The sequence below is a fragment of the Coturnix japonica genome, chromosome 1 (genome assembly GCF_054131305.1).
Source record: "Coturnix japonica strain WE chromosome 1, WE-NBRP24, whole genome shotgun sequence".
NCBI lineage: Eukaryota > Metazoa > Chordata > Aves > Galliformes > Phasianidae > Coturnix > Coturnix japonica.
The window spans coordinates 70,000,963-70,027,200 of record NC_140663.1 but is presented as its reverse complement, the minus strand read 5'-3'; the positions used below and the strand labels follow the sequence as shown (position 1 = coordinate 70,027,200).

Below are 26,238 nucleotides of genomic sequence, written 5' to 3'. Positions count from 1 at the left end.
CCACCCCAGGCAGCAGGTCATTTGCCAGAGGTGTGGGGGCTGTGAAGGCGAGTGGCTGGTGACTGTTTAGAAGCAGTGTCAGGTGGGTGGGATGAGTCGTGTCCTAAAGCTGGAGCAGATGAACACTGTCTGGGTGAGTGACAGCTATGCAGGGGCCTCAACAGCTGTCCCAGCAGGCTGGGAGATGCAACAAGTAGTGTCAGTGTCCCAAGGGCCCATAGGGTCCAAAGACCTACAGGTATCTCTGGGGCAAAGCAAGGCCCTGGGGTGGAACGGCGATGTTGGAGTAGTTTGGGTTGCCAGCGGGTGCCCGTGTCCCTGTCCTGTGAGCGTGCATCCAGGCTTCTCGGGCCAAACTACGCACACAGTTCTCCACGGACACCGAGTGTGGGCGCGCACACAGCGGCCGCAGCAGCCCCAGCCCGGCGCCTCCTTAACCCGGGGAGGCGGGGGTGGCAGCGGCTGAGGGGAGCTGAGGGAGGCGGAGCGGAGGCCGGGGAGGAGTCGGGGCCTGCAGTGGAGCCGCAGCCCGGAGCAGCAGCTGCGGGAGCGGTGGGGCCTGGAGAGACTCAGCGCCATTCGGCTGGGGCCCCCCGGAGCCCGGGGAGCCCTCTGGGGACGAAGCTGAGGCGCAGCAGAAGGCGGCGGAGGCAATTGCTCTGTTTCGCGAGCCGCTGTGGCCTCCCGTGGTAGCCGGGCCCGGGCAAGAGGAGCTGGGGCCTGGGGGGAAGCCAGGGACGGCCTCCGGGCAGCCGGGGTGGGGGAACACCCCCGTATTCCGCTGGGGTGGGGGAGAGACTGCCCGCCTGCTCCATCCGTAGCCGGGAGGGAAGCACCTGGTCGGGCAGCCCTGCTCGCAGCCGGAGCACCCGGTGGGCCCTTGTCGAGGGTGGACCTGCCGGCCCCTTCCACGTTAACTAGCTAAGGGGAACCTAGCAGTGGCTCCCAACCCCGCTAACTAGCTGAGGGTGGGCACAGGGCACAGCAGCAAATCCCGATAGAGAAGCAAATCTACTCTAACCTCGAAGTGGAAGAGAACCTCCTGGAGATCCTTTGATACCTATGTAAGTGAGAGGGATCCTCATTTCCCCAGTTTTTGAGGTTTGCAAGAATAACCCTGACTACCTACTCCCCCTTACTTCGGAGCTGCTGGGTGAGGGGATTCTTTCCTCAAGAGAGGAGCCAGCCCTTAATAGCCTCTTCCCTAGACCAGATAGTAAGCAGGGAGCCTCTACAGAAGAATCTTCAAATGCTCAAGGGAGGCAGTTTCCAAAATAGAAATAAGCAGGAGCTCCAGATAATTACCAGATAATTTTAATTATTTACATCTGGTCAGTAGACAGCAGAGAAAGTAAAACAAGGGAGAGAAAGCACAACCAGATTTGGATACTCCTCCCTTTTCCCCTTGCTGTCTGCCACTGTTTTTACACAGTTTTTGCTGATATTGTCTACAGAACTGACAAAAATTCTTTCAGAGAAAGAGATCTGCCCACCCTTAAGGACAAGGTGCGCCTACAGGAAAAAGAAGAGAGACTTCCAGGTAGGGAGATTATTTAAGATCAATATCCCCAGCCTGGCAGTCAGTGAGGAAAAGACAAGGCTTTCTCCCCAGGGAGACAGTAGTTAGCTGCCAAAAGTGAGAGGATCTCCATCCAGGGATAAAAACAGCAGTTTCAGGGGAGTGAAGATCCCGAGCAGATTGTTTTAATACTCAAGATTCTGGTTTCGTTCACAATCCCCTTGCTCTCAAAATATTTCTTGAAGAAGCTCTTGGAATAGCTGTCAACAAGACTCTCTGAGGATGGCTCTCAGAGAAGAAGTGTGAAGAACAGCACCCCCAGAAATCAACAGTGAAGATAATCTGCCTCCCTCTGAAAAATCTTCCAGACAAAGTGAGTGACTACATTGTATTGCCTCCTATTTGTATCTGACCTTCTCTTTTAAGTGTTATCCTTATTTCCAATGTCTCTTTTCTCACTGTATCTGCTATTATTATTTTTTTTTATGATTATTTTTTCCTCTCCTTTCTGAACCTCTCTCAAGCCTTTTTGTGTGGGTTTTTCTCATTTGGCAATCTTTTACACTACATGGAATTGATCTGATTCTTTCATTGTTTAGTCTTCTTGGATACCTTAACCCTAATCAATTGTAAGAAACCTTTGTCCTCTCCCTTACACTTGTTGGCAATGCTGTATTCATCGTAGGCCTTTAATCATCACCAGCCATTTAGGCGTCTTTGAGAAGGGTGATGTTTTTAAACAACACAAGACATTCTGTAGACAGGAATGGTGAGTAGTAGTACTGGTGTTCAAGGTTGCGCTCATGGGGTTGGAGCATCAGTTCTCCATCTGTGTACTACAATGTGGATTACTATGGGAATGAAGTAAATATGGGCTGCAAACTACTATGCTTGGAAACTGGACATACAGATCTCAGAGGTAGTACTTTGGGATACTTGTCCTATTGTACCTAGAGACTGCAGGATGAGTTCTGGTATGATTGCCCTTGAGAGTGGGTTCTGTTGGGCTTGGGGCCTAGGAATAATGCTAGTGGAACCTGATCTGAAAGCCAAACCAAGCCATTCTGTAGTCTTCCTGTGTGTTTTCTGCTGTGTTTGGGAGCTAGGAATGTGAATGGTAATGCTGATGCTGTGGTGAGCCAAGCAGGTTGCTTTCTGTAGATGAAACAGTTAATTCCAGTCTCAAATTAATATTCTGACACTGAAGTGATTTCCTAAAAAAAAAAAAAACAAACAAGTTTAAGTGAATATTAATCTCAAATGAAACCACAGCAGATTACTGTGGGAGAAGAATTGAGTCTAAGGGTATCTCACCTGAGATATTTATGTTTGTGTTCTGCAGTGAGGAAATCCAAGATCAAAGGGCACTTGACCAGGACAGGACAGGAACCCTTTCAGAATCTATTTGGGATCACCGTGGTTAACAGGGAGTCCATGAAGAAAGAACTTGGTGTAATTTGTCAGTAAGATCAAACTGAAAATGCCTCCAGGTTCATCCAAAGTGATTCCCAATCTGTGCTAAAAATTTTGACAGTTATCCTTAGCTTGAGAAGATGCCCCTTTCTGAGGGAAGACTGAATCAAGAAGCATATGTATATTTTGTGGATATTGTTAGATGCTCTCCTACCTGTTGTCCTGCAGTTATGCAATCAACCTGTTTTGAGTACAGTGTTATCTAGTGCAAGGAAAGAGATAACTAGGGCATTTTTGGCCTTTGTACATTGAGGGGAGGGGGGGGGGTTAACAGACTTGTCATACTCTGGAGGTTAATTTACCTTGCTCTACATTCATCATCACAGTAATGACTTGAAGTTTTTCAAGTGCTTTTGGCTCTGATGGGTGCCAGAGCACTTTACAGAATGTATATGTGCCAGACTTAGGAAAATTTGCTCTCTCAATGATTATTTTTTTTTTCTTGTATATAAAATGCTTTTTTTCTCTCTTGGTTATGATGTTAAAGATTTTTTTATTTTCTGTCAGAGCTTTAATTATTCATGACAGACATCCAGGGTTGAAAGTCATATGCATTATTATAATTGTTTGCTATTTATTTGTTAATTGCTGACAGGGCATTCAGTGCTGACTCAGATACACAAACTTAAGACAATCTCTGCAATGAAAATTTCACAGTCTAAAAGACAACAGTACTAAAGTCAGGATATACTGATACATTCAAAGAAGGAGGTGATTTTTAGAGAGCATAGATTTTGACAGTGTTGGTATATGCATCAGATGTTTATCACTGCCTTAAATGTAGCTTTTTCTGAGGTGGAGTACTGCAGCTTTTCTGCGTCATTTATTTTTTTTACAAAAGTATCTAAAAGAAAAATGATTAATATGGTTTATTGAAATAAAAGTGCAAGGTACTGTACAGAAGCATTTGTCTGAAAGTGCTATGTCATTGAGAGTTTACATTAAGAATATTAAACATGAACACATAGATTAGACTTCTAAAGCCAACGCTTAGATACATAAGTAATAGATACATAGTAAATTCTCATGTGTAAGTGCTTCAGCAGAAGCAACAAAGATATCAGTATTTTAGTACGGAGACTCTTAGATGTGTGTATGGATTTGTACATATAAATTTGATCATTCATATATCCAAAAGTTGACTTTATAGTGGAAGCAGTATAGTTCTGCCCAGTGTGCGCTCTATCTGTCTTTGAGAACTGAGTGTATGTCAGGTCCTAAGATAAAAATGAAATAAGAAAGTCTGGAGAGTTGTGGGGAAAGGATTACATTACTGAAGGGTTAGAACGTTGCATTAATATTTTAGTATGTATTCAGTAAGTTCCTTGGATTTTGTCTTGAAAGTGTGTAGGGTCAAATCAGAAGTCAGAGAGCTTCAACTGAAACAGAATAAACAGTTTAAGGGGTTTTAATAATACTTCCCTATCCAATAGGATTTTGACAAATGCAGTACTTTTTTTTTTTTCTTTCCCCCCTCCCCAATAAGAATAGATCTTAATGCTGCTTGTGTCTCTGGAGCAGTTTTTTTCTTTATCTAGAGGTGCTGGTATCTTTGCATCCTCCCCTAAATGTCAGCTGACCTTTATGTAGTGGGAAATTCAGTCTGTGTCACAGTTTGGATCTTTGGCCCTTCAAGTGTCAGAAGGGAAATATGATTAATGGCAACTGTGATATGGACAGTTGTCCCTCAAGAGCAAGGCTGAGATGATTATCTCATTTTACACAGTTGTCAGACAGGAATTGCATCTCTGTCATTAGCAACCAAAAGATGAAATGCTTTTGGACTCATTTTCCCATTTGCTTTTCCCAGTCTTGGAACTGTAACTGGTGGTGTTGAGATAGAACTCTGTGTTTTGTAGTACTCAATTTGCAGAAACTGTTGCTTTATGATGCGTCGAAATTAAGACTTTAATTTATAAAGGAAATCTTTCTAGCACTTCTGGTCTGGAAGACATCTTTGAAAATGAGACTAGTGTCCAGGTTAATGGACAGCCTAGTATTGCTACCTATTCTGCTGTTGATATGTCCTGCTTTCTTCTAAAGGATATATGATGAATGTTAAAATCTCCTGTGTACTTCTGTCTCCTTAGTTTTTCATATTACAGTGCAGCCTGTGTTACTGAGAGGAGGCAAAGAATGCTGCCATGTGTTTTCACAGTTAACGAATTGGAAAATGTTCAGTTTACGTTTGAAAAGAAACATGGAATATTGAAACATTCTCAGTATTTCCGAAGGCCTTGCAACAGACTTCAGGACCCATTTACTCTCGTGGCCTGTAGTGTTTTACCAAAATTTGGGTTGTTTTATCCTTCTGTCTTTGACTGGTCTTGTCCCCTACCCCATCCTAAAACGAACACTAGAGTTAGTATCTCAGAGGTAGAAGGTGTATGGATTTTGCAAGCTGCTGACCGCTGCGAACCCTTTCCCAAACCTCATTGCTGGCTTCTTTTCATCATGCCGTAGTCAGATTTTTTTTCACCATTAAGGCCCAGCATGCTTTCACCCTTCCTACTTCTTTAATCTCATTTCCTCCTGCACCCCACAGTTCCTCCCAGTTCTCTCTGTCCCGCTCTTTGTATCTTATTTTCCTTACTGTCCCTTTGTCATTCTGTCCCGTGGTTCCATAAACCAAAAATGCATTTTGTCTCTTTATAAAGCAAGCATTTCTAAGATGCTTTATTGTCAGCAGTTCTTTCTTTACCTATTTTGTAGGCCTTATTTCTACACCTGCATTTTGACCTGTTTGGCTTTAATTAGATAATATACTTGTGGACACAAAGCATTGTGGGTGGTTAGTTGGTTTTTGTTTGTTTCTTTGTCAGCAGTTAAGTCAAGAAGCCTGCTTTTATACAAATACGAAATAAAAGGAATTTTCTTCCTCTGAAGATATGCCGGTCATTCATGCTGGAGAATGACTCTTTGTATTAGACCTGTTGGTTCTCCCGCCTTATCTTCTCCACTTCCTCAAGAATAACTAGTTTTTAGCTGGTTAGAATGGAAAAGCCCTTGCATTTACAATCCTTGAATGCTCCCAGCATATCAGGATCTTGGTTTTGAATTGAGGTAGAATAGAAACTGAGTAATGAGGGAGAGATGAGGAGTGAGAACTTTTATATCTTGAGGAAAAAGTATTTGCTTTTTTTTTTTTTTTTTAAACATCTCCAATTCAGAATTTTTTATGCTCCTTACTGTGTAAAGGCTGTGGGTGATTATAGTGGAAATATGTATTAACTGTTTAAAGTTCAAATTTGAACAACTGGGAAAGATTCTAAACTTTTTGCGGTGACAGAGGCATGAAGTTTCAGAATTCTCAGTTTCTCCTCCTAGTAGGAAAAAACAGTTTCCCTCTCTATCAGGAACTTGCAGAGAAAATGAACAAAACTTTTAAAAGCAATTGCAGAGCTGCTTATTTTATCTCTACCTGAAAGCAGGCAAGATTTGAATGTGGGGAACTGGTCTGGGAGACCTACATTCTTTGCATGGTTCTGCTGCTCCTTTGCTGGCTGACCTTGGGCTGTGCTCTTCTCCTTGCAGGATTTATTCATATAAGAATTGGGTATCGATCATTTTTAATAGTTCCGAAGTATTAGAAACACTTCATAAATGTGGGTGTTATTTTCAGTGGTGTTCTTCCTGTTAATTTCCTTAATTACAGTGTGAAATTGAACTCAAAGACTCTGTATGCTGCTTTCCTTGGCATTAAGAAGCAGTGAAAGTATGATGCTTCAACTCATTTTTGTTTCATGGAAGGACCTAAAACGCCAGAACTAAAGGGTGACAGATCCTGTGCTATGTCTGTAGCCCAGATCTGTTTTTAAAGTTGAGTTCAGTATAGGTATCTTGACTCCCTTTAAGTGTCTCCTAAGATCTCTAATTTCCTTTTCTTGGCCAGATCTCAGAGTCTCTATTTCATCTTCATCCTTCTTGGCTTCCCTGCTGTTTTTGACACTTGATCATGCCCAGTCTTGAAATCTTGTCCTCCCTTGACTTTTGTGTTTGTATTTTACTAGTTTCCCTGTAACTATTCTAGTCATTCATTCAGTTATTTCTGCGCTAGGCTATTTACCTTATTCCATTTTGTTTTCATAAGTTAGACATAAAAACCCAGCTCTGGCGTGTTCTCCTTGCTTTTCTTCCCGCCAGTGATATTATATTATGTATCTCAGTATACCACCTTAATGACTCTCTTTTTTTTTTTTTTTTTTTTTTTTTTTTAAATAGAGCAATTTGCTGTTAGTTTAAAACTACTGAGGCTGTATGGGAACTGTTGAATCACAGCCTGAACCTTTGATTGACCACCTGAGGCAAGCACCGCGTCAGCTGTGGGAGCACAGGTGAAGGCAGTTCAGCTGTGTGACCAGAAGGGGTGGAGCCTGGCTGCACCTCTTCTAGACCCCATTTAAGGGCTGATTGCCTCTGGCAAATGATCTCTTTCTGTAGATTGCTCTTGGTGTTTTCCCTGCAAGCCTACATAGATCTCCATTTTCTATTTATTTCTGATTATCCCTTTCCAATGCGATAATCTTTCTAGCTTTACAATCTGTGGATATCAATCTGATAACGCCTTTCTGTATGTTTGTTGACTGTACAACTATACAGAGGCTAAGATGGAACTCCGGAAATCTCCCTTAAGATTTCCCTTTATTTCTTGCTTGCTTTTTTTGGTGAGCCTCTGTAATTGAACCACAGCTGGGCACATGCTTTCTCTGAGTTACACTCTTCTTGTATAGGACAGGGTCTCATCCTCTAGTTTTACGGCCTTGATCTGCTGCTTCTTTCTTACTCTCATTGGGTAACCCTTCATGCTTTTTCCTTTTTTTGCTGTCTCAGTTAATTAAACCTGTTCTTGCTGGCCTCTGACAACTGTTACCAGCCTTGAGTCTTGTCTAAAAGACAATTGCTAAAGCAAATTTCTTGTCCTTTTTTTTCTCAACACATTGCCATCTCTCTTTTCCTCTCTGTTCAGCCCATTGACAAGCACTTACCACGTCAGCTTTTTATACCTATTCTGAGGGGCTTTCCAGATATGTCTCTCCTCTGTCGGCTGCAGTCTTTTACTGTATTGTCAATTTCCTCTCCAGCAATGCATGATACTGTGCTTTTCCATTTCTTCCATGATCATCCCTTCGCATTCTTCCTTAGTTGACTCATACCTTGATACATGTAGGAAAATTGCCAGCCACTAGAGGTCAGGATTATTGGATACCACTTGTTGACATACTGAAAAATTACTAAAAAGGGTGTAATGGTAGTAGGTAATTTTGGGGCTATCTGTAGTATGTACCTTCTGGCCAGGTTGTATTTGGCTAATCTACACGTGATACCAATTGTCTTTGTGAATTCAATACACTTTTACTGCTTAGTGGCCATTGCCACAAGTGGAACAGAATGGGTTGTGGTTGTTGTCAGCAACTGTTGCAAAATTAATATGGAATAGTGTTATTTTTTTAAGTTGTTCAGTTTTTGTGGAAGATATCTAACTACTTGCAATCTGACTTGCCGTTTTTGTATGCCTGGCTGGCATTCATTTAACCCAGGGTGCCCTCTTATGTATAAAGTTCTTGTGTTCAAACCAGGTGCTGCCACGAGGCTGGGGGAAATACCTTCTCTTAAATACAGTTTATCTACAGTTGACTTCTGTTTTTCCAAGGGGAAATTTCATTCTAGATACGTGGTTTTAAATCTGAGTTATTCCAGAAACAATAACCAATACCTTCCTCAGCGTGGGGCTGATTGACGTCAATGTTATTCACTGCCAACTATTTATCTTGCCTACCTAAAATATTGCATAGTGGGTCTGAAGGAGGATGGATGCTGTAGAGATTCTGCTGTGGTGATGTATTTTTTTTTTAATGCTTCAGTGTACCTGGTTTGCTTTGTGCTTCAAATCTGTTATTTTGGGTGATGTTATAATGGGAAATTGGGTTTAAAATTAGAATAAATCATTTGCGGTCGTCTTATTACAAATGAAGCAGCTTTCAGCTCAGAAGTATTTTAGGTATACCAGTATTCTTAATATCATTTGCTATTTCTTTTGACAGGCATTACATATCCCCTACTCTCACTTGCACAGCAGCATAAATAAGGACTCTAGTCGTAACTTTGAACACATTTTCACACTGAGGTTTCTCTGAATTTCTACAGAACGTTTATTTAACAAACAACAAAAATCCTTTTACTAGTTCATCTTAGTGCCCTGGCAGATTGTAATACTAACTATACTTGATTTTAGCCTTACATGCATGTAAAGACTCTGTCTTCCTTGACATCAGGATGCTTTGAATATTGGCCATAATGCCATCTATTAATAAGCTTAAACATGTAGTTTGAGTTTTGTAAACCGGATTGACGTACTTCTGGCACAGGGGTCTTGGTGATCCTAAATTCAGAATGCATTACTTATGCACCTTTCATAAAGTGAAACGTGCTGTTATGACATTTATGTCATTAGAATCTGTTAAAAGAAACTTGTTGTATTTTTTTCTCCTCCTGGACTTAGCATGAAACTCATTTTGTTGAGATTTGTTTGCTAAAGGAAAACCATATCTCTAAAACAATATGATTATAACAGAACCATTAGTTCAGTGATACGTAGTGGGCAATACAGAAACAAAAAGATTTTGTCTCCCTCTAATGTTTCAGTACCATCTTAGTGTAGTGTTGTATCGTTTAGCAAATTTCCTGCTCAGAATGTCTTTGTTACTGTATTATCTGTGTTCTTTTACATGCATTAAACATTGAAAGCTTTTTGATCTTGCACGTTAAATAGTTACGTATTGAGTCAGATGACTAAAATTATGATTCATATTCATATGAATTGTCATATTCATATATATACATATATATATATATGTGCATATGAATATATATATGTGAATATATATATGTATATGTGCATATGAATATATATATATGTGAATTAATATATATGCTGTGCTTTTAGGTTACTTCCTTTGGTTGAAGTATTTAAGCATATGTTTTTTTCCTTTGGTTCATGACCACTGAACTGCATTCTGTATTGCCATCTCTCCAATCCATTAATTTATTGGGAATAAATTATTAGTATATTAGTTTAACTCTTCTGTTACTGTGGAGGTTTGTTTGTTTTTTCCCTCTTCTCTCCTTTTTCTATTGGTATTAGAGTACAGGTTTCTTGCATTTGTAATTTGCACGAGTACTTCCAAATGGTCTTTTCCCATCAAAGCAGAAGCTGTCTATTTTTCCATGTATTCTTGTGTGTTACCTTCTTTCTTAATTTCTGAGGCAGTTTACTTTAATGGACATCCTTCTTGCTATTCTGTTTCAGCAAAGTACTCAGCTGCTGCTTTTTTGCCTGTTTATTAGCTCAATACACCAGAAGCTGGTTTTCTCTCTGGCTATACCAGATGGATATTGTCATTTAGATCACTGGATCTGTGCCTTAGACACCTAAATACAAGTGACCTTATTTTTACAGGTGTTCTTCAGCAATATGTCTCACTACTTAGTTGTCTGTTCTGCGTATCTTCCTTCTCAAAGTTTATGTTCAGAAATTGGAGTCTCCTTTGAATGTTTTGACAGTAGTGTTTCATTGGGTTCGAATAGCAGGAGGAAGAAAAAACAACAGGGAAAATAGTAATAGTAATAGTCTCGTGCGGGTTGGAAGGGACCTTAGAGATCATCGAGTCCAACCCCCGGGATTCAAGCCTCTGTGTAGCAGAGTGGCACTTCTACCACTTGCGCCACAGGGGGATTTGAACACCTGGGATATAGGGAAATAAATTTACAAGTCTAGTATAGAACATGAATGTTTTGTAGGTTGTACACAATGTAGTTTCACTTGTTTTACTTTCCTACCTCAGTTGTAATTGATTCTGAATGGATGGTCTTACAGAATATTTTTGGTTGGAAGTGTTCATGGACTGCATTGAGTATGAACCTTAGAGTGCTGTTCCTTTAGATCCTTTTCAGTTCTGGTATGTAAGTAATAGTGTTACTGGGTAAGAGCTGACTGTTAAGCATTCACAAAGCAGCCAGGTAGACAAAGTGCGGATTTTCTCGGTCAGCAGCAGGTATAGTGTGATGTGATAGACCAAAAGATGGCTTACGTTCTCAGTGTGAGGTTTAATTTACTACTAGCGAATATTCAAAATAAGGCAGTAGCTTTACTGAAAAGCTGTAGTGAAGTATTATTGATCTAAAGGGAATTAGTAGTTTTTAACAGGTAGGCAGTGCTAGGATTTTCTTTAATATACTTCCATTATAAATCAGACAGATTCTTGTGTGTTTAACTATAGATTTGAATTGGTACTTGGGTGGCATGTTTGCATCTCCAGTCTGTCTTAAATTTGGGCTATACTGGAATTAGTACTTTAGAAATGAAGACTCCAGTCAATTTCCAGCTGTTGATGGTGGTTACAACTGCCAACCTTATTGAAGGTTATTAAAATCAGCCAGTGCATAAACAAATACCATTTAGTTCTGTACATGTAAAGTGTTTCTATTGATCCATTAAGTAGTGTCCAGCTGGTATACTGCCTGATTAGGTGAACGAGATATGTAGCAGACATTACACTAAGTGTAATGTGATAGTAAGTATTCTTTTAAATAACTGTGTGGCGCATTAAACCAAATTATTTTTGTAATGATTATGTTCTGGAATTGCCTTCCACAGAGGAAATTTTTTTTTTGTATATTTGCAACTCTATTTTCATTCAACATAAATCCATTTTTCAAATGGAATGTATGGAGTTGCCATCAGATATTCAACTCTGAAATCCGATTGTGTCTTTTTACCAGAATTTTATGAGAGAAATATCCTTTGATTCACGGTCATTCTTTATTCATGCCATCGCTGTTGGCAGTACGTGCATTTGTGAGCAGCTGCTGTCAAGGATGAAGCACGAGAGAAGTAAAATTTGATGGAAGAAAATCTCTAATGAGCACCTGGAGAACTCGCAAAATGGTTGCAACCACTGCCATCAAATGGGGCTGGTGCTTTGGTTTCACAAAAACAAGGTCCAATATCCCACTAGTTTTAATTTTGTTGCTCTCTCTTTTTTTTTAACCATTTTAATAAAAAATATCAAACATTAAAATATTTTGTTGCTTATATAAACTATAGCTATATAATACATTTTGGAACAGTTCTCATAAAATATATAATAAAAGTGGTGCCTCCTTTTTTGTTTCGTTGGCTCATGATGTCAGAGGAACTTCTGAATTATTATTTAAGCTTTGAGGATTTTGTTTTCTTGTCAAATTGTTTTATAAACCAGGGAATGAAAAGAATTGGAGTTTTAGTGTGGATGTAATAGGACCCAGATTTAACCAGACTGTCTCCTTGAAAAAGCTGTACTTGGAGGCCACAATGAGGTCTCTCTGAAGCTTTCTCCAATCTAAGCTAGCCCAGCTCTCAACCTTTTTTCACAGGAGAGGTGCTTCAGCCCTCTGATCTCTATCACCCTCCTCTAGACCTCCACGGCTTCCCATCCTTCTTGTGCTGATGGCCCCAGTCTTCAAGAGGGCAGAGTAGAGGGAAACAGTCTCCCTTGCCCTTCTGGCCACCCTACTTTTGGTGCAACCCAGGGTAGATACAGTTGGCCCTCCAAGCTGCAAGCACGTCTTATTGTCTTGTGTCGAGCTTTTTGCCCACCAGGACCCTCAAGCCCTTTTCCATTGGGCTGCTCTGAGTTCTCCAGGTCTGTGCACGTATTTGTGATTGTCGTGACCCAAGTGTAATACCTTGCACTTAGCCTTGGTGAGCCTCATTTCTTTCTCATATGCTTACTTTTCAAGCCTGATCTGGTCCTTTCAAATAACATCCTTTACATCTTGTTACAGATACTGTAGTGCTGCAATTTAACTTCTCAGTCTGTGCTTGCATTGGAGTGTGAATTATAACATTAGCTGTGCAGTTAGGATTTGTTTTCTGAGCCCAGAAAACTTCTGGTGGAAGACAAGTTGATGATGAGCCAGCAGTGTGCCCTGGTGGCCAAGAAAGCCAGTGGGATCCTGGGGTGCAATAAAGGGAGTGTAACCACCAGGATAAGGGAGGCGATTCTCCCTTCTACTCTGCACTGGTGAGGCCTCATCTGGAATATTGTGTCCAGTTCTGAGCACCCCTAATACAAAAAAAGATGGGGATCTCCTGGAGATAGTCCAGCAGAGGGCTGCAAAGATGATTACAGGCCTGGAGCATCCCCCCTACAAGGAAATGCTGGGCAAACTGGGACTGTTCAGCCTTGAGGAAAGAAGACTTAGAGGGGATCTGATTAATGTGTACAAGTATCATAACTGTGGGAGTCAAAGAGACGTGGCCAACCTCTTTTCAGTGGTCTGTGGGGACAGGACAAGGGGGAACGGCTGTTCTGCACCAACATGCAAAGGAACTTCTTTACAATGAGGGTGACGGAGCACTGGAACGGGCTATCCAGGGAGGCTGTGGATTCTCATTCTCTAGACATATTAAAGACCTGCATGGATGTCTAACTTTGCAGTCTGCTGTAGGGGGAATGGACTTGATGATCTCTAGAGGTCTCTTCCAGCCCATGCAGTTCTGTGATTCCTCTTTTCTCAGCACTTGTGAGGCTGCATCCAGTTCTGGGATCCCCAGTATAGGAAGGACATGGGCATAGGGGAGAGGGTCTAACAAAGAGCCACCAAGATGATGAAGGGTGCTTCTTATATGTAGAAGCTGAGAGAGCTGGGGCTGTTCAGCCTGGAGAAGGTTTGGGGGATCTCGTCAGTGTCTCTAAATGCCTGCAGTTTGAGTTCAGAGATGACAGAACAAGAACAAGTGCCAGAACAAGAGGCAGCGGGCAGAAATTGGAACGTGGGAGGTTCCCTCTGAATATCAGGAATCAATTCTGTGCTGTGTGGATGATGGGGCATCGGCACACGTTGCCTGGAGAGGCTGAGAGGTCCTTCTTGGAGCTGCCTGGGCGTGATTTTGGGCACCCTACTGTGGTAGTTTGGAGCAGATGGACTCAGCCCTGCTAACCTCAGACATTCTATAATTCTATATAACGCATGTGGTTGTAGGGGAAGAATGAGGAGCTGCTGGGTCCATCCACACTGTGTTATTGACAAATATCTATTTTTAGAACTAATATCTATTTGTTACTCGTGCAGATGGGTGTCTCCCTGTCCCATTGATTTGCTGAGTGATGGGCTGGGTGGGAGGTGTTGTGTAAGGAATCTTTCAGAAGTGGAATATGTTGATATTAGTCTTCTCTCTCCTAGATGTGTGTACACAGGTAATTTGTTACGTGATGGTGTACTTAAGTGTATGCATATGTTTAGGAATTTAACTTCTGTATATACTAGCATGCAGGTTAATTACAAGAAGGTTAATTTCCAAAGTGGAAGATGCAAAACTTGCAGCCTTTTAAGACTTTATTCTGCTGTTTATTCAAAGATGAAGTGCAGAACAGTGCAGATTTGGGCTGTGAAAACTAGCTCAGTCTAAACCTAAAAGACTTAATTCAATAATAATGATAGGTATATGTAAGACAAATTGGTTATAGTAGGCAAAAGTTTAACAATTACAAGCTTAATATGGTCTGCATCTACCTCAACACGGTAGATGTAATTATCTTTATATAGTATTATGCATAATCTTGGTGTTTTAAATGAGATACATAATCCTGGCTGTAAGGAATAGTATTAATTATAATGTTGCCTGATGCAAAAAACAAAACAAACAAACAAAAAACACCAAAAAATAGTTTTGGCCTTAGAGAGAAATTAATTTCTCCCAAATTAAGATGGTCACAATCCTGACTTCTCCAGAAGAACTTAATTAAATCATTAGATTCATCGTTGTTTGGATATGGTGTGAAGGAGTGTTACGATTCTCCTCTTACCTGATGCAGAAAACCTGCTGGATTATAACGTAAGGTCTCAAAGCTGTGTTGCTTAGATAGTAAAGGAGTGAATGTGATACAGCTGCAGAAGATAGTCCTCTTCCTGTATATAAATCTTGGTTGTTCAACTGGGAACAGTTGTGATGCTGTGGATAAGGCTGTACAAGCACTTATCATCAGCACTTTCCTAGCTATTATCAGCAAGGACGGCCCTCCAGAGGATGTGGAGGTAGGCCTTTTTTTTGAGGATTATATTTGGCTGTTAATAAGGTTTATCAAATAGGATGGTCTTCACTCGGGTGTTTTCTAATAGGGGAAGAAGCAGAAGAGGAACGCAAATGTGTATTTCTGTTCTTATGGTTCATCTTGGCTGTATCTCTGGAGATCCCTTTCTCCTTCTGTCTCCTTACAGATACAGCTGCTTCCAGTATCATGGCCTCTGACCTGGAAAGCAGCCTCACATCCATAGACTGGCTCCCACAACTTACTTTAAGAGCTACTATTGAAAAACTAGGGGGTTCCTCGCAAGCAGGACCTCCAGGGGCTGCCCGAAAGTGTCCTCCGGGCTCACCAACAGATCCCAATGCTACTCTCAGTAAGGATGAGGCTGCAGTGCATCAAGATGGCAAGCCACGTTACAGCTATGCCACCCTGATCACATATGCAATCAACTCATCCCCTGCCAAGAAGATGACACTTAGTGAGATTTACCGTTGGATCTGTGACAACTTTCCCTACTACAAAAATGCTGGTATTGGTTGGAAGGTAAGGACTTTCATAGCTAAAGTGCTCTTTTCTGTCTAATAAATGGACTTTATTTTCTTTTTTTTTTGTGCCAAATATGCTCACTGAGCAAAATAAAAAGAAACAGATGTGAAAATAAAATGACCGGAGAAGAAATGAACTGAGATGGAAGTCCCATTTTCTTTGGGATTTTTGTTGTATGTATGTGGCAGCCCTGTAAGTAGGACCCTGGGGAAAGGAGGGGGCAAAAAACAGTAAGAGAAAAATCACCACCCACAAAACCCATATCACTACCAACCTCTGCATAACACTGATGGTATTTTTATAATACCTTCTGTATAGGCATAGATGGTTCGGCTGAATGTTACTCAGCCTGATATATTCCTCTGATTTCCTCAGCTTCTGTTCTGCCCTACTGTGGGTATATGTATTGCATTTGAGTACGCACCACCCTTTAGTTTTCTTCACCCCTTCTTGAACATACACAGAAAGCTACATGTTTTTGTTATAGCACTTACCTTTGTCTCTCAATCTCTCTCCAGAACTCAATTCGTCATAACCTCTCTCTGAATAAGTGTTTTCGGAAAGTGCCTCGACCAAGGGATGATCCGGGGAAGGTAAGAAATCTGGGTGCTCCTGGCCGAACCATTTAAAGCTGCATGGAATGAGCAAGAATTGCCCTTTCTAACTCATCATTGGAATTTGAAACCTGAAGTATAGGCAGAAAGGGAAGCAGTAGTAAATTTTATTGCCATGCTTGACTATAGAAGCATTTGTTTAAAGGGAACGTGTAGAGGGTCATCTTCTCCATATCACGATATTCACTTCAAAGTGGAAGAAGGAGTAAATAGGGGCCAGTTGCCAGTTTTGTTTCTTCTTGATATTTATGTGTAAAACGTGGGTCTAGTCCAACCTGTTTTATTGTGAAAGTTTTTAGTGTCTGGTGAGATTATGACATAGAATCATAGAATTACCCAGGTTGGAAAAGACCTTGAAGATCATCAAGTCCAACCGCAGCCTAACCAGTACCCTAACTCTAAAAACCCTCTGCTAAATCATATCCCTGAGTAACATGACATCATGGAGGTAAGATCTGGGGAACTGAGAGCAGGATGGCTGCTTATTTAGGACTGCAAAACATTTGGTGCTGGGGGAGAAATGGTCATGATCAGGTAGTTCAAATCTGTAGAAATCTGTTACTAGAAGAGTTCAAGAGTTTACTTGTTGGCTTAGTAAGAGCTGGTAAAACTCTGTTAGTATGTATCAGTTGTAAAGGGGAATTGTTAGCAATACCAAGTGGGGGCACACAGATGTTGTTAACTTTAATCTAACCAACAAGCAGAAGGTGACGGTGAGAAATAATGTATTTAGACACAAATTTAACTTCTCATTTTTTCACTCTTTCTCCGGTTCTCTGAAGTTACCAGAAGGGGTCACTCATGCAGCCTTTTTCAGGCTGTGCTTGAAGGACAAGATGATGCTCAGTTGACATCTAAAATTAGAAGTAATATGTTTCTCTGAAGATCACCGCAAAAATACCATTGATTATGTGGTTTATTTCAGGGACTCCTGACTGACTTCAGTGTATGTTTGCACGTTCTCATTGATATATTGGTGAAGTGTCAGAAGTATGGAAAAGGGGGTCCTTGTAGTTCTTTGTGCTCAGTCTGAACACTGAGTTGGTCCAATAAAAATGACGTGCTGTGAGGAGGTACTAAAGGGGAAGTTACAGGCCCCAAAGTGTTGGTCTGCCTTGGATCGAAACATCATTTGCTCTTGGAGCGATCGAAGTGGACAGAATCATTGTTCAATACAACACAGCGCCATCTCTTCTATTTCTTAGCTGTCTGTTATTCAGTGTGGTTCTGTTATTTAGTTGGTGCTGCATTGTTTGAGTCAGTAACCTGCTGCTGTAGGAAGCTCTCTGCTTCAATAACACAGTCATTCATTCACTAGTGGCTCTTTTTTCCAGGGCTCTTATTGGACAATAGATACGTGTCCGGATATATCTCGCAAGAGGCGGCATCCTCCTGATGATGACGTGAGTGTTACTGTTTTCTGACAACATGGAGCAGGAGTGCACGTTCCATTCTTGTTCCAAGGAGTTCTTCCAGCACTAGATGGGAGGGTAGCAAATATAGATGAGGAGGATTAATGCGTATACTGCACCCATTGGCCATTGTTGCTGCTGTTCAGCAGCAAAATTAATTATATTTAAGTTAATTATCTTGTCTTTTCAGCGACTAAGGCCTAGTTCTCCTGTTTTTTAAGCCATGAGCTACAGTGGTAGAACTGGCTTCCCATTTCAGTTTCACTTCTTCATCTGTTATTTCATTTGGGCTCTTACTGTCTTTCTTCCCTATCCACAGATACCACAAGACTCCCCAGAGCAAGAGGCAAGTAAGAGCCCCCGAGGGGCTGTTCCAGTCAGCACAGAAGCCTCTTTGCCACCTGAGACTACCCCTCAGCTGTCACTCCAGAGCACTACCCCCATTGCCAACTACAGTCAGGTGAGCAGTGGAGAATAGAAACCTTAAGAAGAGTGAAAGAAGGGGAAGGGCGGAGGGGAGGGGTGCTTGAATGGAAAAGTGGCATGGTGAGAAAAGAGGGAATAGTGAAAAATAGGGAGGCAGAGGAAAAAAAATAAAAAGGGAAGAAGTTAAAATTGATCAGACAGAAAATAGTGGAGGAAGCGATATTTAAGAAAGGGCTGGATGGGGATAAGGGTAAAGGCATAATGGTATTAGCTGAAGAATATGCCAATATGCTGTAGGGTGAGGGTGTGATGGTTAACTGTCCTCAAGGGAAATAGCTTTTGGGAAAGATCTGCTTGCTGCAAGATGAGCTATGTATGTGATATGAGATAGAACACACACTGCTACCTGTATGTAGTTTCTGGGTTCTGCCAAGTTAAAAAATACAGTATAAAATGAAGGCCTAATTTCTGTCATGTGTGGTTCTTCTAGCAATCTGCAGGGCCTGTGGATGTTGCCTCTACTGTAGCAGGGGGACAGGGCCGTGAAGGGGCTGATGTACCTCCCCCACTGTACAGTGCCAACCATGACTTCAAGTTCTCCTACTCCGAGATCAACTTTCAGGATCTTAGCTGGTCCTTCCGAAATCTCTACAAATCCATGCTGGAGAAATCATCTTCCTCTCAGCACGGTGAGTAACCATAAGGACCACGTGAAGTGGACAGATAGATGCTTACACCATCTTGTCCACTCATCTATCCTTGGTATGTCTCAGATCTTTCTTCTTTTAGGAGCAAAGTTTCTTTGGTGTGCTGTACTTAGTTCTGCCAGAGGCAAATAAGAAATCTGTGTGTTCTTTTTTTTTATTGCGCCTCACTCAGAATGAAAGGGATAATGATTTAAAAATACCGTGTCTTAATACAGAAGCACATATTTAAATGGTAGAAGCTTAGACTTGAAGAATAGCTTGTCTAAGAAATATTGACAGTCTGTCGGGCTGGAAGCTGTAAGAGGAGGAGGATTGTTGTCTTCATCTCCCATTGTTGTCTTCATCTTTAAACATTCTTCTAAATACTAGCCCTGTGTAGAAAGGAATATGTGGTTAGATGAGACTTTTGCCTATGCTCTCAGCCAGCTTATAGCGTAGGCAGAGTTTGTTGCTGTAGGAAAAGCCTCCTGAACTTGTAACTTCAGTGAGATAAGAAGCTTTCATCAAGTTGGTGCTTGATATTACTAGCAGGAATCTGTTGTGTGAGGTGCTGTAGAATAAGAAGGCTACACAAATGCAGAGGAGAGCCTTGCCTCACTCTGTGCCTCTGTCTCTGAAAATGAAGCAAGGATCTGCTTTTCGGTTCTACAGCTGTAAGGTCATCTAGGAAAACTTACAGTTTTTGAGGAAATTGTGTTAGCAACTTTGAGTCGTGATATTGGTCTTTTAGAGTCAGAAGAATATTGATGCTTTTGCTCCCCTGCAGTTAGTAGGTCTAAGGGTTGATTTTGACTCCAGTGAAAAACTGAGGCTTTCTTTTACAGAGGATCAGCTAATGAACGGGTAGCTCAGGTTATAGACGTAATACCTTTCACTGCGGTTTTTCTTAGAATTTCCATAACGTAAGGAGAAAACCAGGGAAACAGATGTAAGAGATGTTCAGAGCTCCTGTTATGGGGAAGAATGGAGAACATATGATGCTCTTGCATGTAGGGGATACCTGTAATGGAAGTGGATAGAAATAATAACACCTGAAAAGTTAGGAAGAATTAAGGTATTAAAGGAGTCCTGACGTGTGCTGTGCTCTGTGTATCAAAGCAGTAGGAAGCAATGACCACTAATGATTTGTGTGAGGAAAAACTGTGAAGGTCTCAGATGAAACTGTTTGTAAGGTAGAATTTGAAGGGAGCTTTAGTAAACAACAGGTCAGATTTATCAGTCTCCATTTTCTAAATGTTTTGTTGCTGAAGTTTGCTTAGTTGTCATTTCTAGGAAAACAACGTGCATAAAATTTCCAGAAAGCATGCGTTACTTGATAGATATAGATGAAGTTCATGGAGGCATAGACATGCTTAAACGCTAAGGAGTTAAATTCTGCTGGGTCTTTGTAGAGCCTTTTAGTTTTGATGGAACTTGGAAGAAAGTAAAAACTTAACTGTGCAGGTGCTAATTATTGGCAGCCTCTAGAGGGCACTTCAAAAGCTTCTTAAATAGCACTGCTCATCCTCAGTGTGACTTTAGAGATGGTTCATTTAAGTAGAGGTCTGATCTAGGCAGCTCTTAAAGTTTCCTCCTCTCTCTTTCATCCCACAGGTTTCTCCTCTCTCCTTAGTGACATGCAGCCCTCCAACCACAATTACTACATGTACCAGCAGCAGCAGCAGGGCCCCTCAGCAGTGGGTGCCGCTCCACCACTCCACACTCCAACTCCAGAGGGTTGCCCATCCCAAGGAGGAAAGCAGCAGGGTGGTGAAAGTTACGGCCCTCCACCAGTGATGTCCATGCACCCTCCCCCAATGCAGCACGGAGGCTACCATCAGCATCAGCATCACCCGCACTCCCACCCACAGCAGCAGCCACATCAGCACCAGCAGCAGCAGCAGTCACAGGCTTCAATCAACAATGCTGGCTTTGGTGAGTTGGGGCTGATGAAAAGAACAGAGAAATGGAGAAGTGGGGATCCCTTAGAAATTCCACAAGTGAGCTTCCCCTAGGAGTTACGTGAAAAAAAGGATGATAGCCAGTTATTATTGAAATCTGTGAAGGAAACTGCCTTCTAAGGGATACAGTCGTGCTAGGTTTGAGATTCTGTTTAGGGATGCAGGAGAAGTTCAGAAGCTAAATGAAAAGGGAGGCAGTACCGCTGGTCTTCTAAGGGCAAAAAGATTTCTATCTACTACAGAATCACAGAATTGTAGGGGTTGGAAGGGACCTCTAGAGATCATCGAGTCCAACCCCCCTGCCAAAGCAGGCTCCCTACACCATGTCACACAGGAAGGCGTCCAGGAGGGTCTTGAGTATCTCCAGAGAAGGAGACTCTACAACCCCCCTGGGCAGCCTGTTCCAGGGCTCCGTCACCCTCAACAGAATTAATATCTTTGAAGAGGCCAGTTGTCTTGTAGTAAGGGATGGAGGAAAAGAGTGTTCTGTATTGGAATAATCTTTTTTCCATTTCATTACAGCATTTCCCCCTGATTGGTGCTCCAGCATTGATTCCCTGAAGGAGAGCTTCAAGATGGTAAACCGGCTGAACTGGTCTAGCATTGAGCATTCCCAATTCTCAGGTCAGTATTGGCCTAGTGACGAGGTCTAGTGACTCAGTGACTAGGGGCTATAGTTGAGAGTGCAGATCTTTTTTTTTCAACCTCACTTCAGCAAGTCTCAGTGACTCAGCCGTTCCATTTGTATGACGCATCCTACTTCATAGATCCTGTTAAAGACCCTAAAGCACTTGAACACTGTAGGAATTTGGGGCAAGAGGAATTAATTAATAAAAGGATGTCAGAAAGTGAATGAGGATTTTTCCCTCCCGCTTCTCCTTTCTTTACCCAGATCAGTGAGACAATACCTTGAAAAGGAAGCTCTCCGTTATTCCAGTGACTGATCATAAGTAACGAAGTTGAGTTTGTGGGGAGAAGGTGGGACTTAGGGCTGAAGATAAAAAATTTAACAGGGGTAACTGCAGTTTAGTTGCTGTTTTCGACACTGTCCTTCTCCTTTGCAGAGTTGATGGAGAGTCTGCGCCAAGCTGAGCGGAAGAACTGGACACTGGATCAACACCACATTGCCAATCTCTGTGACTCTCTTAATCACTTCCTTACCCAGACTGGTCAGCTCCCTCATCTGGTTGGCCCACAGCAGCCCCCTCGAATCTCTGATTCTTGTGCCCTGAACAGTGGCAAACAGGAGCAATCCATGAATCAAGGTAATTCGGAGGGGAACTAAAATGCTATGTTAGTGAAGGACCAGTTTTCTACATATTATAAACTTCTTGCTACCTTGTAGTTTGTGTAGCACCAAGCAGCTCTATCAGAAGCTGATTATACAAACTGTATTCAGTCCCTTGGTTTGTTCAGCATAGAGAAGAGGATTCTGAGGTGAGATGTCATCTTGGCCTGGCCATGCTTCCTCATGAGAGGGAGTGGAGGGGCTGGTGCTGGTCTCCTCCCTCTGTTGACCGGTGATAGGACCTAAGGGATCAGCCTAAAGCTGAGACAGAGCAGACTCAGGTTGGTTGTCAGGAAAGATCACTGAGAAGGTGATCAGGCACTGGAACAGGATCCCCAGGGAAGTGTTAGTGGCACTGAGCTTGCAGACAGTGCTTCCAGTCATATGGTCTGATTTTTGGGTGGTTCTGTGTGGAGCTGGGAGTTAGACTCAGTGATCCTTGTGGGTCCCTTCCAACTCAGGATATTAGGTGGCAGTAGCTGTTAAACAGACAGCTTATGTGCCTGTATTGGAGAAAGACTGACTGGACAAGGAATAGAAGAGTCCAGAGATGATCCTAGTGCAGCTGTGGTGTGTGTCATCCAGTATTTGAACTAAATGACTTCATAGTAAACAGTGAAAAATAAATAGTGAGCCATCTTCTGACATTTCTAGGTGAAAAGTTTAGTTTAAAATAACAGGTGAAACTCCTGCAGGTGCCAAGAACAAGATCCTCAACCAAGTTACGGCTTTTGGTTAGGACCAGGCAACCGAACATCTCAGTATTCTGTGTGTTTGACTGAGTTGCTCTGTGGCTGAGAATCAAACCAGTCAGGGCTAAGGCAGCTGACCAGACCATTTACAGTTTGTTTCATTTCATACTACAGTGAACTCCTATGGTCAGCCCCAGCCTCCCCATCTCTTCTCCGGTCCATCTCCGATGTACCAGATATCTACCCAGGACTCTCCAGGATATAATCGCCCAGGTACGAAGTAACAGTAAGGCATATTATAGCTCTGAATATTTAAGAACTGGCTCTCAAGCCCTCTGCATTTCTCCCAAAACACTCACTGGATTGCAGTGAAGTGCTCAGGGTAGAGAGAGTGCTTGGACTGCTGGGGACCCTTCATTAGGGCTGTGCCCTATAAGCTCTATAGCTCTATTAGCTCTATAAGCTCTGTATTGGCTATATTGGCTCTAATAGGTTTTAGAATTTCAGTGACCTGATTTCTTTCACTTCACATAAATGGTCTTCTAGTTCCATGTCACCATCAGCTGGTTGGACAAAGGCAAAATTACCTTAGAAGCTTCTGTTATTGGTGTTTCTTTGTATTTTATTAGCAGTCAGCTGTGAGAAAAGCTCAGCTTCCTGAAGCTTTAACCTCAGTGTAGAAGCTGCTCTAGAGAATTTCATAGCACGCTACCAACAGACATTGGTAGTGCTGTCTGACATGGGGGAATTCATGGCAGTAGTGTTATTGCATCTACTGTTAGAACAGAGAAGCCCACTGTGCCCTTCATGCTTTCTTTTGGCCAAATGCCCACTGTGGAAAAGCATGACTTTTTTTTTTTTCCTAACTGTTCTTTTTCTTTCTTTTTTTTTAACTGTTTTTTCCTCAGCTCATCATCTGGTCCCTCGGCCTTCAGGGCCTCCTCCAGGCACCAATGAGGAAATCCCTGATGATTTCGACTGGGACTTGATCACTTAGCGAGTTACAGACTGAAGAGCCCGTCCTTTGTGAAGGACGCAGGAGGGGAGGGGGACATGGGGTGAATGGTGCCACACCACCGTCTCCAGCCTTCCTACCTTGCCTGTATATAGATATATATTCTCTATCTCTGCCAGAGAAGCCACCGCAAGATGCTGCCGAAGATAATCTTTCATTGCGTCCTGTTTTATCTTTTTTTTTTCTTCTTTTGTTTATTATTATTGTTGTTGTTGTTATTATTATTATTATCAATAATTGAGCACAGCCCTTCCCCTCCTCTGGTGGCCTCGGATGCATCAGATCAAATCTTGTTGTGTGGTGCCCTGTATTGGGCGGAAAGACAGGTCCTTGCTGCCACAAAAAGACCTCAGAAAGCTGAATCCTTGTGTGCATCTTCTCCTGCCTCTGTCATTTTGCATTTAGCAGTCCCTCTTTCCCTTCAAAGCGGACAGTAAATGTGTTGTATTGGCTACTGAGTGAGAGTCTGGTAGAGCCCTGTAGTTAAAAGCTGTAAAGGTCAGGAGGCTCAGGGGACACAGTGGAGAGGTGATTTCAGCTCAGTGAACTGTTTCACACCAGCAGGAAAAGTAAGAAAAGAAATAGGGATCCCAAGTGCAAACAGGATAATCTCTTTAAGTTGGTAGAGCTAAGCGGAGCCGGGAGGGAAATCCTGAGTTTGGAGAAAGGGGAATGTAGTAAAAATGATGTTTCGGCAGAGATATTGGGTTTCAGAATGCAGTGCCTCGTAGTGAGGACCAAAAGTGGTTTTGAGAGGATCCTGACTGCTCTGCCCTTTGCAGTCTCCAAGCAAGTGAAGCCTACATACTCATCGGGTGAAAGAAGCAGTCGAGGGTGTTGTGATCCAGCAAATTCTGTTTTCCAGAGATTCTAATTTCACCTCTGCCCCCTCAGGCCTTTCTTCAAAGTATGCAGTGAGGCTCTTAACTTGCATATGCAGACTTAAAAGTTTTCTCACACTGTCAGTATTTGCTCAATTCTTACTTGGCCTTCTGCCCCTCGTACCTTTATGGAGACTGTCCTTGTCTATGGCAGCAGTGTCAATTCTCAGTCAGTGGTTCCCACTTTGTGAATGAGTTAATGGTGGAAAGAGGAAGCTGCTGGTCAGAATGGAGGTGAAGCAGGGGATTTCTGGTCAAGGAGCTCAGACTCTCTGGTTGAGTGAGAGGCTCTTAGAAGTGATTTAAGAGCTGCATTAGAAGAGGGGATGAAGTAGAGCCGAACAGCCAAAGAGTATTGTATGGAAGGAGGGGGGTGGGGAGCTCAGACTCCTTGCGGTTCAGCTGAGGAAGATGATGGAATAGAATGTAAATCCCAGTTCATGGTTTCTGTCAGCAAATTAGGAAAGCAAAAGAGATGCAGGAATTAGTGTTGAAATTCCTCCTCCCCTAAGCTGTGTCCTGAGTTAGCTTTCATTTTGTTTTATTTTCCCTGACATGGCTGTGTTCTGTCAAACCTCTTGTTTCATGTTAGTGTTTCGTAAAGCCGACCCCAACCCTTATTCCCTGTTTATCAGTGAAAGGAACAAGACAGACATAAAATGTCGTGGTGGCTTTGACGTACCTGGGGAAGAGGAGGTAAAAAAAACCTCTGCTCTGACTGTGGGGAACTAAAATTGCTTTTAAAATTTGCTGTAGGGATAAATCAATTGGATCTTTGTCACAGAAGTGGACAGTCTCATTGTATTGGGGAGGGGGGGGCAGTGGGATGTGGTTTTTGTTTTGTTTTTTTTTGTTTTGTTTTTGTTTTTTTTTTTCTTTTTTAAATGTGTGTATTGAGGGGGAGTTCATCAGTGAGTATCTCCAAGAGAAACGAGGAATCCCAGAGCCAACTAAAGCTTGGAATTGGCTGTTATCTGTGCTGCCTCAGGATGGTGATGGTACAACCTGGAAGCGCGTGCCATTGGGTTTCTGTGGAACGTGGCACCATAAATGGCTTCTGGTTGGTGCCAGTCAGTGCTTTGCAGAGCATATCGCTGAGCCAGCCCTGTGGAAATCTGCAACCACTGGAAGAAAAAAAGAAAGATAGCTCCTTCTGAGTATGAAAGTCCCCACAATTTGCATATTTATCTTATCTACATATTGATTTGCTCCTTGTTTGCATATGTAAATACACGCCGGTCAGTGTGCAAATTAGCCTGGTTCCTCTGCCTCTGAAATACATGTGCATCGTCAATGCGTGGGAAGGTATTGGGTTGGCTACGTGGAGCTCCACACTGGTACCAGCTGCAGGGAGCGAAGGGATGCAAACGTGCCATGGAGAGTTCCTGCAGGCCCTGCCACAGTGGCATCGGCCACGGTGCTTTGGGTCAAGGAGAGAGGGGCGTGGTCTCACAAGTTTATTTTTGTGCATGCTTTCTTAATAAAAAGAAAAAGTGAATGTTTATGGTTTAACTCCTTTGGTGCCAGCATTGCATTTCTTTTGACTGCGTCTAACAGGTGGGCTCAATTCCTGCTTACCGCTTACCTCAAAAAGGAAGTTTGGGTGTGGACGTTAATAATTAACAGCATCCACCTGTGTGCACATTGCAGGTGAGAC

General features: G+C 42.3%; 2 protein-coding genes across 2 annotated transcripts in view; one reads left to right on the top strand and one right to left on the bottom strand.

The window, feature by feature from the left end:
* Positions 1-495: 495 nt before the first annotated feature.
* Positions 496-26,093, top strand: FOXJ2 (forkhead box J2). Its single transcript, XM_015871844.3, has 12 exons — positions 496-1,064; positions 1,765-1,892; positions 15,251-15,603; positions 16,125-16,199; positions 17,555-17,623; positions 17,952-18,092; positions 18,549-18,747; positions 20,359-20,679; positions 21,228-21,329; positions 21,770-21,970; positions 22,860-22,958; positions 23,594-26,093. Exons 3-12 carry the CDS (start codon positions 15,271-15,273, stop codon positions 23,680-23,682), a joined length of 1,629 nt encoding a protein of 542 aa, XP_015727330.1. The 5' UTR covers positions 496-1,064; positions 1,765-1,892; positions 15,251-15,270; the 3' UTR covers positions 23,683-26,093.
* LOC107318263 (KICSTOR complex protein ITFG2-like) overlaps positions 17,565-26,238 on the bottom strand; it is a 29,610-nt gene continuing 20,936 nt past the window's right edge. Inside the window, exon 3 of the transcript XR_014945019.1 lies at positions 17,565-17,698. The gene's annotated coding sequence lies outside the window, so the exon portion shown is untranslated. The remainder of the gene's footprint in view (positions 17,699-26,238) is intronic.

What these genes read in the sequence shown, in the direction of transcription:
- FOXJ2 (XM_015871844.3), top strand. Translation starts at nt 15,271, where the DNA reads ATGGCCTCTGACCTGGAAAGCAGCCTCACATCCATAGACTGGCTCCCA. An exon ending in CAAGGGATGATCCGGGGAAG is followed by an intron (nt 16,200 to 17,554) that starts GTAAGAAATCTG and finishes TCTTTTTTCCAG; the next exon opens with GGCTCTTATTGGACAATAGA. An exon ending in AATCAACAATGCTGGCTTTG is followed by an intron (nt 20,680 to 21,227) that starts GTGAGTTGGGGC and finishes ATTTCATTACAG; the next exon opens with CATTTCCCCCTGATTGGTGC.